This window comes from Neopelma chrysocephalum, unplaced genomic scaffold (assembly GCF_003984885.1).
Source record: "Neopelma chrysocephalum unplaced genomic scaffold, ASM398488v2 Primary Assembly neopelma1_69, whole genome shotgun sequence".
NCBI lineage: Eukaryota > Metazoa > Chordata > Aves > Passeriformes > Pipridae > Neopelma > Neopelma chrysocephalum.
Genome location: NW_020897729.1, coordinates 2,639,056 through 2,654,437, shown reverse-complemented (window position 1 = coordinate 2,654,437; position 15,382 = coordinate 2,639,056). Strand labels below are relative to the sequence as shown.

At 41.9% G+C, this 15,382-nt stretch overlaps 1 protein-coding gene across 4 annotated transcripts in view; it reads right to left on the bottom strand.

The window, feature by feature from the left end:
• The window catches only part of DIS3L2 (DIS3 like 3'-5' exoribonuclease 2), a 184,017-nt gene that overhangs the window by 124,052 nt on the left and 44,583 nt on the right, over positions 1-15,382 (bottom strand). For all 4 annotated transcript variants that reach the window (XM_027685729.1, XM_027685731.1, XM_027685732.1 and 1 more), the window contains one exon: positions 2,126-2,360. In XM_027685729.1, the coding sequence (XP_027541530.1) occupies positions 2,126-2,360 (235 nt within the window). The remainder of the gene's footprint in view (positions 1-2,125; positions 2,361-15,382) is intronic.

The following is a 15,382-nucleotide window of genomic DNA, read 5'->3' as shown; positions in this document are numbered from 1 at the left end:
TAGGAAGTCCAGTGGATATTGCCTTCTAAGGTTAAGTTCTGCCTTGAAAAAGTGTATGTTTGGTCCTTTTAAAAAAGCATTTTGAGCCACACCTGTGAAAGCTGTGTTTGGCAGGATTTTTTCTTTTTTTCATGACAGTTATCAGTGATGCTAGAATAACTATAGCTGTTTTCCAGGCAAGACTTAAAATCTGGATAAGTGATGATATGAGAAATTGCATGAAGGACAGGAAACAAGCCAAAGCAATCATCAGCTACTCAAAAACACCTTCAGAAAAAGCAGCATCGTAAACTTTATATGTATAAAAAAGGAGGGCATTAAAAAGTGGAGAAAGAAGAAACTAGGGAAAACTCCATATGGGTTATATGGCCAAAGGAGCTGAAGCAAGTATTAAAAGAGGTGATAGTAAAATACAAACTCAGCAGAAATCCAACTGGCACATCCACACCAGCAACAAGACTTGTTAAGGATGAACACGGAAAGGCCTTGAAGACAAAAGAAAACAGCTGGGTTAGGCAACAGCAGTGGAAAAGTAAGTTGGATTTCAGCTGTGCAGACAATAAGCTGATCTCACATTTGTCCTACAAACATTCTCCAAAGACAGAATCAAATGGCAAAACCCACTCAGATGGCACAGATTTTGAGAGATGACTTGATAACCTCAGCATAGGTCACTCCAGAGCATCTCGAGGAACTCAAGGAGTAACTCTCATCAAGTCTTTACACTAAAGCACAGTCACACAGCTGAAGTAAAATACTGGCTCAAGCCTGTATTTGTTTTAGATGTTGGTATCAAACTAGAATGTACTTCTCTGAAGTTTAATTTGTCATTGCTATCAGAAGCAACAAGGTTGCAATAGACACGACAGGTAACTCAGGAGCATTTCTGGAGATTCAAAATTGTTGAGTCAAAGTGGCTCAAAGGTGTCCAAAACTGCAAAACAGAGGGGGTTAATAACCACTTGTGTAAAACATCTGCAGACAAGGCGAGTAACTCCCAACTCGAGCCCTGCGCTGGAAAGGAACAGAACGAGATGTGAGTTGGTTCACATACCTTGGCAGGAACTAAGGACAGTGGAGGTACCCAGAAGGAAATAGCATCACAAACTGGTGAGGTGGCAGCTCCATTCATGAGCTGAAACCAATGTTTTGTCATAAAAACTACAACACTTTCATTGAAATGTTATTTCCAGCCTTATTAACAGATGGGTGTGAAAAATGGAACTCTACCAACAGTACAGGCAGGGGTTTGTGCATCTTCGAAAGAAAACTCTCATGAAAACATGATGTATTAAATAGGACAGCTTTACAACCACCACCAAGATTTGTCAGACTCCAACATCTACTTATGTCCTGAGTTGCTGCCATCTTTTCTGGACAACTGGGGCATGCAACAGGAACACACCAGAATATCTGCCCTGGCAAATTTTTCATGAGCAGCTGAAGGCATATGTTAAATGTGCCAATTGTCAGAATCCTGTCAACACACAGTTCTTCAGGAAGGGATTTAGTACTAGAAAGGACATGCAAAGAGCAGCATAAGCATAGTTTGGGACAGGGGAGCCTATTTTATTTTGCCCTAAGCAACACTTGATGGCTTGGATGGAATTCAGATTCAGAATAAAATAGGTTTGCCTTCAAAACAGATCGCATAATTGGCTTTAGGTTTTAGTGCAATTTTCTTTTTAAATGGACCAAATCTTTAAGTTGCTCATAACTCAACTGTTTGAAAACAGCAACAAACCTAACTGCCCCCAAGGAAATATATTCTTATCCCCAAACTGAGACACATAGATTGGCCAGCCAAGCTGCAATGAAGGAAACTGCTACAGCACCATCTTGACTTAAACAGCAACCAGCAGTCCCCAGACAGCCTTGAAAACTGCAAATCTAAAGGTGTGACTTCTGTTTCACAGATTTGCTTTGTACCAATCAAAACTACATAAAACCCAGTCATTAATATCCACTCGAAACTATGAAGGCAGTTTCACAGAAAGGGACAGAAGTGATAAGGCATTAAGCTTTTATGCCTGCATTTTATATCTCACAGCAAAGCAAGGCAACCAAGTAATACTTCAACAGTTTGCTCAAATAAAGGCTTAAATCAGCAATCTGATCTACTCACCCTTTTCACCGGTATCCAGGGAAAGTTTCTTAATGTCATCAGACAACATATCCTGCAAGTGGTCTTGTCCATGCTCTGCATCATTATCATCAAATTGCGCTTCTATAATGACATCCGGACTTTTAGCATCGCCTTTCGCTGCCTCTTGAGGAATGCAAGTCCCCAACATATCCTCAGGGACATCTGATTCATGTGTGACTTCTGTTTCTTTGTCACTACCATCTGGCTTTATTACCTGAAGGAGCAGGGGATTAAAAATACAGAGGCAAGCTAAATCACTGGACTGAAGAAAGAAAACATTATCTTTCCTTTTTCATCTGCATCCCCAAGGAGCTGACAATGAATTGTGGGTGGCTGGTGGCACACTGCAATTGTCGTGTAATTAGCCACAGATATTGCACAATCAAAAGAGGTACCTCACCAGGATAAAGATGGGAACGGCATGGCTTTTGCAATACCTCTAATGTGACAATAATGTATCCAAAGCGTATCTAGAGCATAACCATACAGTTCCTGCCAAGCCTCTAATCAGCTCTGCAGAAGTTCTGAGCGAGCACAGGCAGGGAGGAGGATACACTACAGTGTAATGAGTTGCTTAGACCATTGTTCACCAAGAAACACTAATCATCCTGGGACGTCCCAAAACTCAAGCAGTTCCAGTGAATTCTGGGATCATGTCAAAGCTCCCCAACACACAATCAGGAACAGACTGAAAAAGTACAGACCAGAGAACACGGTGCCCTGTGACCTGCAGGGGAACTGGCCTGTGGCAGCTTGGTGAGGCACCAAGCTTTACATTTATTTCAGGCTATGGTCTTTTTGTTAAAGGCACTCAATTATTGTCATTACCTATACAAATCTCTCAATTAAATTACCAAGAGGAATGAACTCAAATAAAGTACAAATTAATTAAATATTAACTAACTGATAATTCAGATAGGTAACTATGACTCTTGTTACAAATTTGGCCCCACTTTAGTGCAGCAATGACACAACGGAAGGAGAGACCACACATGTAATCACATCAGACAAAATCATGAAGAGCCAATGTCCCAGTAAAGCAGACAGGAGACCTGGATGGCATCCCTCATTGCATGTGACTGCTAGATCTCAGGATATAATGACCAAAATGGTTAATACCTTGGGTATCAACCCTAGGCCTTTATTAGCATCCTTCATGCAACCAACACCGAATTGCAAAGACCCACCCGGCCGGGGAACACAGATCCAGGTTTTAGTTACAAAAATGTTTAAGTTTCACTCAAGCTGCGATACTTCAGTGCGATATGCAAATCAGCACAGAATGAGAAATAACCTACTAAACATTAAAATTACAAAGAAACTGGATGACTCCATTCCAATGCCCTCCTGGTCACTGAGCTCCCTCCAGCTGGTGCTGGTGTTTGCCAGGCAGGTAACTTCCCAGGGATGCTCCTCCAAAGTCCCTGCTCCTCAGCATCACTGCTCCTCAACCCAGTACATGACAGCAGCAACTCATATCACCAGCAAGGCAACAAAAGGGCCCTTTAGAAAATGCAATAAAACAAGAAAAACAACTTTCTGGTAACATACTTTATCTGATCTATATAGATGCTAGAAATAACATAAATAGCCTCCACAGGTCTTAGCTGAAGGCAACCATTCCAAGCAAGAAAAATACATTTCAAAAAGATCCACAAATTATTGTTTAGTAACTAAAAATAAAATAGATCAAATCAGAGCTGTACAGGGAATACTTTCAGAGCTTTACATATTCAGAGCTACAACCATGCTTTCAAGCCGTATCCATTTCTTTGTAAGCTTTTCACAATACAAAATAGAAATAAAATCAATTTTAAAATGGGGTTGAATTCAAGTCTTTAAAAATAAAAAACTCAGATGACATTCCTTTGAACTCTTGTTACCTTTTGTGACTCTGCTTTCCATCTTTATTTTCATTTTTTAACATGTATATAATTTGTTACCATAGCAGATTTTGACTCAAACATTAAATTGTGACAAAAAGGGGAAAGTTTGGCAGAAGGTGGGAAAATGTCCGATTATTAAAGCTGGCTACATTTGGTACATAAAATACTGACACACAATGGTCTGGGCAAGAACAGTCTATTAGATTAGAGAGCTGACAAGGCTCCACACGCTAGTGACTCTGCCAGTGTAGCTATCCAAAAAGAAAACCAGTGTCAACAGTAATGTCTGGACCCTACCATGGTCAGATGTGGATGTATTCAGCTCTTAAATTTCAATTGCACCAGATGTGTGCAAGTGTGCAACTGCAGCAGGAGTTCATTTTCTTCAATCCCTTCAGGCTTTGCCTGTGTTTTTTTTTTTCTCTCCAAGTCATTCTTTGGAGAGTGGGAGATGTGTTTTGGGTGCAAAATTAATAAACTTTCTATATATAAAGCAGCAAACAACATCAAATATATCTTAATGATAGGAAATGCTTCCCTAAAGATGTAGCACTGGAAAGGTTATGCTTGAAGAGTTTATGTGGCATTAAAGAAGGCAGCAGACACAGATTTCATTTTAAATGCTATATGCTAAAATTGCTGTGCTTCCCCCAAGCTAGAGGACACACACTGCTGTCACCAGCAGCGCGATGCTCCAGCTGTGACTACCTAAGCCCCCGGCCACACATTTCCCTTAGGATTTGCAAATGGATTTTTAAGTAACGTTTTCCAGAGTCCACAAAATCATGACCTCCATGCAGAGTAGAGCAGCAAAATGTCCAGATTCTGGCAAGCATGGGCAATAGGATTTGTTTTCTTTTTAAGGCCAAGACAGATCATTTAGGCTGACTTCATACATAACAAAGCAGGGTATTTCACCCAAGATTTCTCATGTCACACCAAAAATTTAGGAAAGCTGTACATCACAAGACTGGAAAGCTACATAAGACTTTACAAAACCGGGAGCTCAGTGAATACAATTACTCCATTTAAGATGATCAGAGGTGCTGGCCAACATGAGCTCATCACACAGATTCCGAAGAGCAAGATCCTTCTATCTATGAGCAGCAGCAAATCCAACCATGACAGAATAAGCTTTTTTTACATGTAGCATCTCAGAAACCAGAATCTGATGATATTGCATTCTCCTATTTCTTCTGATGCTACTGCAGCTTGTACATGATGCAATGCACACAGCTAGAATATGTTGGTACTGACCAGAGACACAGAATAAAGCAAATACACAACTGGCTCAGTCCATCACATAGTCGTATGTGCAGTAGAGAGTCCCATTCCCTGCCAATGCAGCTGACTCTGCATGGACCCAGAAAATGGGATTCCCCCTTGCTGCATACACATGAAATGTATGGCCCCACTGACATGCAAACATCCCAGGATGCATCATTAAAGCCCCTTAAAGGACCTTGACTTCCTGACCTGAGAAGTCACATGTCACCTTTATGGTTTTATTTTTAAATGCTCTTTAATAATAATTTTTTAAAAAGTTTTAATAAGCATTTTGATGAAAGTCAATTGCTTATTTGAATGTCTGATCCTTAAGATAGTGGCTGAATAAGTTTTCTTCCAACTTTAAACAAACATCTATCACTGAACAAGCATCAAGTTTCTGCCCCACAGTGACTGGTTTGGTTTGTAAAGTCATAGCTGATTAAACACAAGATCTTTGAAGGAAAATCCCATTTCAACCATAAATATAATAAAAAACAGCTAGTGGGTAAGAACATCCTGGCATGGATACGTACAATCTGGACAGCAGAGCATCCAGCCCACTCTTGAAGTGGCCATCAAATGAATTGCCCTTACTCAGGAGGAACTTGTTCCAACAGAAAACTGCACTGGGAACCTGCGCATCTGAAAGCACAAAGGTTACCTCCTGAGCTGCAGGAGAAATGGCTTTCTCTGCCAAAACCAATCTTACATCTGTCCTGTTAGATCCAAGCTTTTCACAGACTTTCCACCTAAGCCTCACATCCATACAAGGACAAAGGCCCAGCCTGTTTACTCTCAGATCAGGTGTGGGGGTTTTGCTGCTGCCTCCTCAGTGGCAAGAGCTAACAACTCAGACATTAGCCTGTACTCTCACACTGCTGAACCAGATCAGTGATTTTCAATAATCTTTGAGCTATTGACCCCCAGGCTCTTTCCAATAAATGCACCAAGCCCCCAAAGCATTTAAGGCTGACATTGATAGGTTTGCTTTTCTTTCTTATTCATCTCTGATCCTTACAAGCAATCCATGAATCCTCACAGATCTGAAGATGAGACATGGATGACTGCTGGACTAGACACAGTTGGATGAATATACCTTGCATGGCTAAAAACCGCTAAAAACTTTCCACTTAGGGTCACTGTTTTCAATGGAACCTTGTGCAAAGCAACCTCCTTCACTGAAAGCATCTGGCAGGTAAGGAGGCAGGATCATCTTCACTACACCTGTTTTGGACACAAATTCAATAAAAATTAAATTCTTCATCTCACTCAAAATGCTGGTAATAAAAAGAGTATTTTCATAAGGATACTGAGGAAGAACGGAAATTACATAGCACAACACCTCTTCTCTGTAAGTCAGTCAAAACCCAGTAAAACATCTCCTAATGAGTAATCAGACCCAAAATGTGTAACTTACTCAAAAGATTTTAGAAGTGACAAGCCATTAATGGTAACTCTCTTCACTGGGGGAGGCAGATGATGCACAAAGATGCTCCTCACGCTGCTACAAAAAGGTGCAGTCGATTCACCATCAAGTGGAAGCTGAAGACAGATTCATAGTGGGCAAGGAGTTCACATTAAACAGGAAGGACTGAATATGGGAACAGCTAGAAGGGAAACAGGGTGCTAGCCCAGGCCTACCTTCTGAGGTTTGCAAACCAAGGTAAAATGCCTTTCTTCAGGAAAATACTTTGGTCAAGTTCTGCTTTAGCATATACTCGATACTGCGTAGGGAGACAAAGTTTAGGTCAGAGCTGTTGGTCCTCTCTGCAGTTGAGCAACAAGTCTCAGAAACAGGTTGACAGTGGTTATTTCAAAGGGAAGACAGCTGAAAACAGGGGCCTTGGACCAAATTACCATCTCATCGTTAAAAGGACCGTTGCTACCACAACACTAATACAAACATCACATTTCATACCAATGCTGAGAACACCTGCATCTATTAGTCTCCCAGCTTTTGCCATATTAAACAGGCTTCACTTAAAAGTTGATTCCCTAAAGTTCCCTCACGAGGGAGTAGGAATGGAGCCTGGCTAACATGAGGATGCTGTCACAGCTCATGCATACATGCTAGAGCCAAGCTACCATAAATATTGTGAGGAAGAAGTTTGCTTTTCTGAAAAGAGTAACCAAACAAAGGCTGGCTCACTCTAGCTCCTCCTTGGATAAAGAAAAGATGGCACTTCCAATAGAAGAAGAAACACCTGCTTCAATCACCCTTCCTTCTCTGCATAATCCCATCCACACCAAACAACTCTGGCAAAGACAACAACTCAGTAAAGGGGCTAGTCTCAGCAGGAGCAGTTATGGTATTACATTTAAAATAACAATGATGTTAGACTAAGGGGTTTTGTTGTGGTTTGGGGCTGGATTTTTTTTTTTTTTACAATCTTTTAATTCTAAATCACTGGAAACAATTGCTAACAGCCCACAGGATAGCTATTTTATATTAACAGCACATTATAGTTTACATTTCATGCATCACATTGGATGCAATAACCAAACAAACATCCATATTAAAATCTCTCCCTCTTGAATAGAAAAAGGCTACTGGCTCCTCCCCAGTGGGCTCTGTTGTTCCCAGATATCACACACGGTTTTGTCACAGCAGTTGCTACAATGCCATCCTGCTGTTGGATTCCAAGGGGCTAATGATGTGAGTACACACAGGCTTCTTGGAAACAGGGACTTTTCAGTGTCTTCTCTGACTCACACCCACTGCAACAGGTGAGAAGTGAGAGAGAAACAAGTGGAATCTAAGGCCTGTGATTTGAAAACAAAATATAGAGACAGATCTACAATACGGCCAAACCTGTTGAACCCTCAAAGCCATCTCACCTGCCCTCCCCAGCATCCTGCAGCCCCTCTGCTCAGACTAATCTGCAAAGTGAGTTTTTACTGCAGAGTTAATTCAGGTAATCAGACTGAGCATCCAGGTTTAGTCCAACCTGAGCAGACACAGGAGACAGCCCTACATCCAGGCTTGTCAGGCAGCTGGACAAGTAACAGAATTAACTGCAGACAAAAACCTGTATCTTCAAACAGCCACCTTTTCCCACTACTTCAGTCTGCTTCTACCAATAAACCTCATTCTTGAGCTGTTCACTCAACTTCTCTCTGTGCTTCAGGCTATACCTAAGCATCTCAGGTTACAGTGTATTCCCTCCAAGTCCAGCTTAAGTCCTTCTCCTACCACCTTGCACAAATAACCAGAATAATAAGTAGAAAAGCATCAACAGGAAAAATTTTCAAGACTGACCTTTCTGAATCCTAAAGCCAAAACAAGAATTGTCTCCTCACCACGTATTTCCACTCTGTATCTGGTCTCTGACCTGTCATTTGCCTCTGAAAGCTCCCCATTCCCGTTGCCCTGGACACCCACAGTCTGCTTCCAAACATGTTTATCTAGACTCCACTATCACTGACTAGGAGACAGTTGCCTCTGCCCCCTGTCTCTCCTCAAGTCTATCCTGCCTTTATCCTCTTCCTGCCACCCCTCTGTGGTCTCCCTTGGACCTGTCTCTCACACGTCTCGTTCTTCAACCACTGCCTGTAGGACACACAGTCCTAGGATCAGGTTCACTTCATCTGGTTCTTCTAACAGCGTAAACAGCTCCATCTGTATGCTCCTGCCTTTTGTACTCTTGAACAACTGCTGAGAAGCAGGAAAAGAAGTTGTCAGAAGCAGCTGTCCCCTGCTCAGCACAGGTTCTCCAGGTACCGTGGATCACACCAATTTGAAACTCCAAAGAAGAGCCACCCTGCAGCCTGCTGAAAAAATATGTGAGCTCAAAGTCGACCCCTTGTCCCAGGCTGCTTGGAAAGCAGAGCTGGTAAAGGCTCATAATAGGCCCTGGGAGGTCTGTACAACCTTTCCCAAGGATTAACTGGGAATACCTCTAAGAGATATCTCTCTGGGCTTGAGGGAATTCACAGTTCAGAGCAGCTCTGTAATATTTAGATGTGTTGAGGGTGATGGTGTCAAAAGACGTGGGGAAGGACAGTGTCCCTGATCCGCTTGCAGGGAACACTGCACCATCTCTCCTCTGTAGGCAAGCCAACCCAGTAAGGACTCCCAACAGCACTACAAAGAGCTGTGTATGATTATAGCCAGATCAACAAGCTTGTTCCACACTTTCCACTCCTGCTGCCACCCCTGGGATTTGAGTCGGTGCTAAAAAAACAGCCTCTATTTTCAGAATACCTTCCCACAGACATTCCCCAAGGCACAGGAGTCCCTGGAGCAGAAATGACACAGCGAACACCTCATCTCCCAGCTTCCCAACCCACACGCTGTTCTTCCATACAGCTCTGTGTAGTCACACTTCAGGCAGGGATGAACACTTGGCCACAGCCCGTCATCTGTACAGCAAATCTCTCTAGTGAGAAAAGTCTGACCCGAGGGACGTGCAAAAGATTCAGTTCAGCAGCAAGCCTTTAACAACACCCAGGAATCAACCTTCTCCTGCACACTCACAAAAATCTGAAGAGGCACACACAGCTTCTCCATCTCCTACCAGCAAATTCTTCTCATAAATGAGGCCCTTAGAACTGGCAGCCTCCCTGCTGGACCCCAGCGAAATGTTCCTTGTACCTCGGGTCTTTGTATTGCCTGCTCCTCGCAAGACCTCCCACTTTGGTGCATCTCATGAGCTGTGTGTTGCACTCCAGGCCACAGCGAACTGGAAACAAGAGTGCAATGCACAGGGCCCAGCTCTGAGGTTGCCAGAACATACTGGTTTGAAACATCACAGAAAATATTCGGCTCCATATTTTCAACAGTAGCCAGGAAGAAAATGCATGGAACAATTTTGAGAACTGTTTTTCAAAAGTCATTTAAATCAAATTATGCCCCATCCACACCGGCAGCAAAACCCTCTCTACTAACTGGAACTGGTTTTCTTTTCTTTGTGTGTGTGTTCTTTTCTTTTTGGTTTAACTTTTTTTTTTTTTTTCAAACTGACTCCCAGCCATCTTTTTCTGGTAATGTGCACAGGCACTGCAACACTACAGGACTGGGTGCCAGGACAAAACCTATGATGCACAGCCCCCAGAATAAATCACTCAAGAGGGGTGGATTAGAAGAAGAGAGCAACATAAGGTTACATCTTCAAAGGTATGATTCTCTGAAACCCCTGCATTTTCAGCAAACTACCGCAGAAAGATATCCAGTTTGTATCTGATGTAAAGAAGCAGACAGGCTTTTGGATCATTTCCAACTTCATGACAATAATACCATGAATCAATATATATTTTTAAAGATGTAATTATTACACAGTGCTTGCATGTAATCAGAAAAGAATCTACTTGTGCTGAGTGTGTATCATTTGAAAGCTGCAATGCCAAGCAAATCCACACCGCTGGCTTGCACAAACCTAAGAATTATCCATTACTGCCCTTCTTTTTTTTTTTTAAACAATACGAGCATGTACAAAAACATATTTCCTGGAAACAATGATACTCTTTGAAGACTTATTCAACATTTCACAAACCAAACAAGCCTGTACCCGCACGTGCCCATAGGAGGAAAGTGGGTCAACAATGCAAACTAATCAAAAAGCACTGGAAGGGCTATCCAAGATATTTGCATACCTTTACCTCCCACGGGTTTGAAGCTTTCTTCAGAACTGTATTAAAATTATTTCCCACATGTCTAAGAAAATCTCTTATTGGTGATCAACACTTTAACTCATGAAGGCAGGAAACAAACAAATCAACCAAGAGCTCACATGTTGGGGCTCATGTCTCTTAAGCCCCTCACTTGTTCTTTTTACTCCTTTTGATCAGGCTCCGAGTGCCACCTCCGAGGTCACAGCCCCACACATGTTCTGACACACTTTCAAAGCCCAGAATGGTACACCTGGGACAAAACACACACTGTCCAGGAAGTGCATAGGGGCCAAGAATAGCAATAGAAATTTCCACAGTTAACTTGCATTACTGGTTGCCAGTAAGCCTCTTATTATGAAAATCCATAATTGGAAACTGTCACATTACAGAACAATTTATGGAAGTTTTCAGAGTAGGTAGTTCCCAGTGGGAACTTCCTATGACTGGTGTGTTCCGTCAGCCCAGGTCTGCTTATTGGTTCACACAGTGGGAGAAGGGCATCGGGATCCTAAACAAGTCATTATTGAAGCGTCACTGAGACTCCCACTCTAGGAGTGATTCAAACAGTTCTTAGCTCCTTAGCCTTTCCAGTCATCCATCTTCATGGCTGCATTCAGTCAACAGCTAGACTGTCCTGTCTTTATTTCTTTTTATTTTCTGCAGGAACATTCTTGCACTTCTTTTGTGATCAACTGTTCCTTTGAGGATATGGAAGGCAAAATGCAGCTGCTCTGGGCTGAATGTATCCCACAATGCCGGTCTCAATCCCATCAAATGAGCTTGGCAAAATTAGATCCTACTCCTATGGTCTCTACCTTGTCACACCAGGGAAACTGGTATCTACATTAATTTCTAAATCAGGTTGTAATTGTATTAAAACGTGTCTCCAATCAAGAACAACAGCCTCCCTCAATCCCAGCATGATATTATTAAAATTACCCACACAAAACCAGCCAGCACTTCCTTTGCAAATAGTCATGGTTTGGTGTGAAGGTAAAGAGATTTGATAACAGCTGATGGAGACACATCCCAGAAAACTTCGTAGCAACAGAACACGAAGTTTGCTTTAACATTACATTTTCCATGCAGGAGCCAGCAGGTACCATCTGTCAGAGTGGTTTCTCACTATGAGCAGCTTCAACCTTGGGAAATGGGTTGTGACATCAACTGACCACTGAGTTAACTGTGTTTTGTCATGTTATGCTGAGACCAGTTCCAGTCATGCACGCCAAGGCCACTGTGAATTCAGTACCCTCCCCATCACCCCAGGATGGGCACTAGAAAGGATTTGTGGCCAAGGGAAGCTGTGACAGAAAAGGGGCAGCCAGGGCTGAAGAGAAAAGAACTAGAGGAGATAATTCCTGCAAGCATGGTGAGTGGGGGGAAAGAAAATCACATGATTCACTGGGGATTGAAATAGGACAGCTTCCTCTACTGTTGAGACCTTTCTGTATCCCTTAAAGTTATTTCTGAAGAGAAGACAAGCTGTTAGGCAAACATACTCCTTTCACATTTGATATCAGCAAATTCTGACCCTGGACATGATCTCACTGCAACATACAGCACCAAGAGGCTGTGGAGGAGAAGAGGGAGATGACAGCAGCAAAATTTTGCTCAAAGATTCCGGCAAATATGCAGGCTAGGTTTTTAGACTGGGAAGGTTCCCCACCTGTGACCTAAAGCTGCTACAAATCCATTTATTTGGGCAAGGAATCCTTGTGTACCTAGTTAGAAAGTACACATGGGACTGACTTCATGTTAAATCACTATTACAGCTAGGAAATCCCAAACTTCCATATCTATCTTAGACTGTCAACAAGCTCTTTACAAAGTGCATAAGGAAAGTAATCTTGCTCAAGAAAAAAAATCCTGCTCTCAGCTGCCCATGACTTTTGGTAAGTCATCCAAACCACGCTGCCCAGTTTGCAGCACTTGCCACTGTGCTAAGGCAGATCTGCACACTCTGTCCTCGAGATGCTATGACTGAATTTCACACAGCTGGCAAGGCAGAGTCCAAGTGTGAAAAGAAGGCTGAAAATAGCACAGCATGCACATGGGATAAAGCAACAAACACAAATACCTGAACAATTTTCATATATTAAGTATCAAGTATCTTGGGTCGCTCAGCTTCACAGGTATTAAAGCAAGAGCACACCAAGGAAAAATACATTAAGGCAGCTGGGGGAGGCAGGTGTCCCAGGAGAAAGTGGGAGGGGGCTATCTCCACTCAGAAGATGGGAATGATATTTGGTTTACATGAATATGTGAGGATTACAAATACTTCAAAGCATTACTTAACTCTGGAGGGCTTATCAGAGACATTAACACACCAGTTAGCTTCCTATGAACAGAGAGGGAGGCTTTCCTCTTCCCATCCATGGACTAAGGCTTAACCACAGACCACGTTCAGGGTTTCACTACTGTAGATCTGACTGTCACAGCAGGAACTCACATAATCAAAGACCAGCATTAGTTTATTTACAGCTGCTGCTTGAAATCAAATCAGGGTGGAAACAAATGTCCCACAGCTCAAAAAACAAAACACTTCTTTTTGCTGTTATTGGGATTAAAAAAACCTCTTACTTCTACACACAAAGCTAACAGACTTATCACTAATCAAAGCCAATTATTTTTATAGACAATTATTTACAGCCAATTCCTATTTAAAGATGACCTGATACATCATTCAATTGTATGATACCTAGAAATATCATTAGAACAGCAAAACAGAAGCAAAGCATGAATGACTTCACAGTTATGACCATAGTAAAGCTACCTCTTCATAAGCTTCAGGTACTTACTAATAAGAATTTTTGACAACTTAGTTATCCATGCCTTTCCAAAATTAGTTCACATATTGGACAAAACATTCAAAACCAAAATTTCCAGTCGTTTAGAACGAAATTATTTGATTCAAAAATGTTTAAGTAGTTTTCTACTATAATAACAAAATACTCTGAAGTTTTCATAAAAATTTCTTCACTGAACTCACCTCCAGCAGCAAAACTAGTTCACCAAAGTGCTCTCCAAAACTACCTTCCTGCTGTGACTTTTTCTTGATATGCAGCTTCATCAATACACACATGACAGCAACGGTACCAAAGAACTAATCTCTTTTTAAAAGTGAGCCACAAACCTGCCACAACAGAAGACATTCTCGAAGGAAAGGCACAAGAGCACAGTCACTGGTTTTCTCCAGGGAATTGGTATCTCTATCTTTTCCCACTGGAAGGCACAGAAATGCCCATTGAAGGCAAAGGTTCTACACACCACTACCTCTGACAAAATGCATCCTTTACAGGGTTATTTGTTTTCCAGTTGTGCTCAGTTGCCACAGTCAGAACCAGGGACACACCACGCTGAGTACTGCAGCAACCCATATACAGCATTGTGACTGCTCAACAGAACTCTTAGGAAGCTTCTATTGAAGACAAAGCCCATTAACAGGAGGGAATAGATGAGCACAAGAAGGTTACACACAGATTGCCTTTGAAAGGAGCGCATCTTAATGGAAGTTAAAGCAAACTAGGGGACCAAGGGGTAGGAAAGGTGCTTTGGGAAACAGAGGAGTGATGCTGATGATTTTGCTGAGGACTTACATTGCTGCAGTGTTTTCTCTCCTTCTAGTGAAAACAATCAGTATCACCAGGTTTCCTCTTGAAATGACATCAGGGAAACGTCCGCTGGCATTTGCGTCACGAGGATCTGCTCACATTACTTAGTGACGAATCTTATTAAACAGCAAGCACCTCAAGCAAAGAGTCCATAGCTCAGTTTGTTTGCATTTACCTTCAGCAACAGGGCACGCTTCATTACATTTTGAAGCAGTGTTTATTAGAAGAGTAAAATGCATCAGCATCCACCACCAGGCTTCTCAGCTTATTTTCATGACATCAATATTCAGATTTATTTAATCCAGCGAAAATATACATTGATTAAACATGGTTTCAGAGCATCTCCTGCAGCACTGAAAAGTGCAGTAAGTAGGAATGGCATATTTTTACTTCTTTCCTTCAGAAATAGATTTACCATTACCATAAATAAGCCTCTCCCCACAGTGAGCAGTGGGAAGGACTGGCCACCACAGAGTTCCCTGCTTCCTGATGCCAGGTACCCTCCAGTGTGGTTTTCCTGCCTGGCAATGAATGCTGCTCTATCAAAAGCTTTTCCACAGAATGAATCAAAAGTTATGCTCAATTGTTATAACTCAATTTAAAATGTAATGCAGGGCAAGGGACTAACACTGGGGGGTTTCTTTGTACAAGCCAAGTACTGCTAACAAGAGATTTCAGTGTATACTTCACCTCTGTAACCTCAACTTACAAAGCAGTTCAGGTTTTCCTTCCCTCTCTCAAGATTCATTAAAAAGTCTTATTCGAGCTGAGATGTTGTACACAAGTTCTCTGCCAAGAACAAATTTTTACAACTTAGTTTTAGGTTCCTTTAAAAAAAAAATCTAGAAATTTATAAT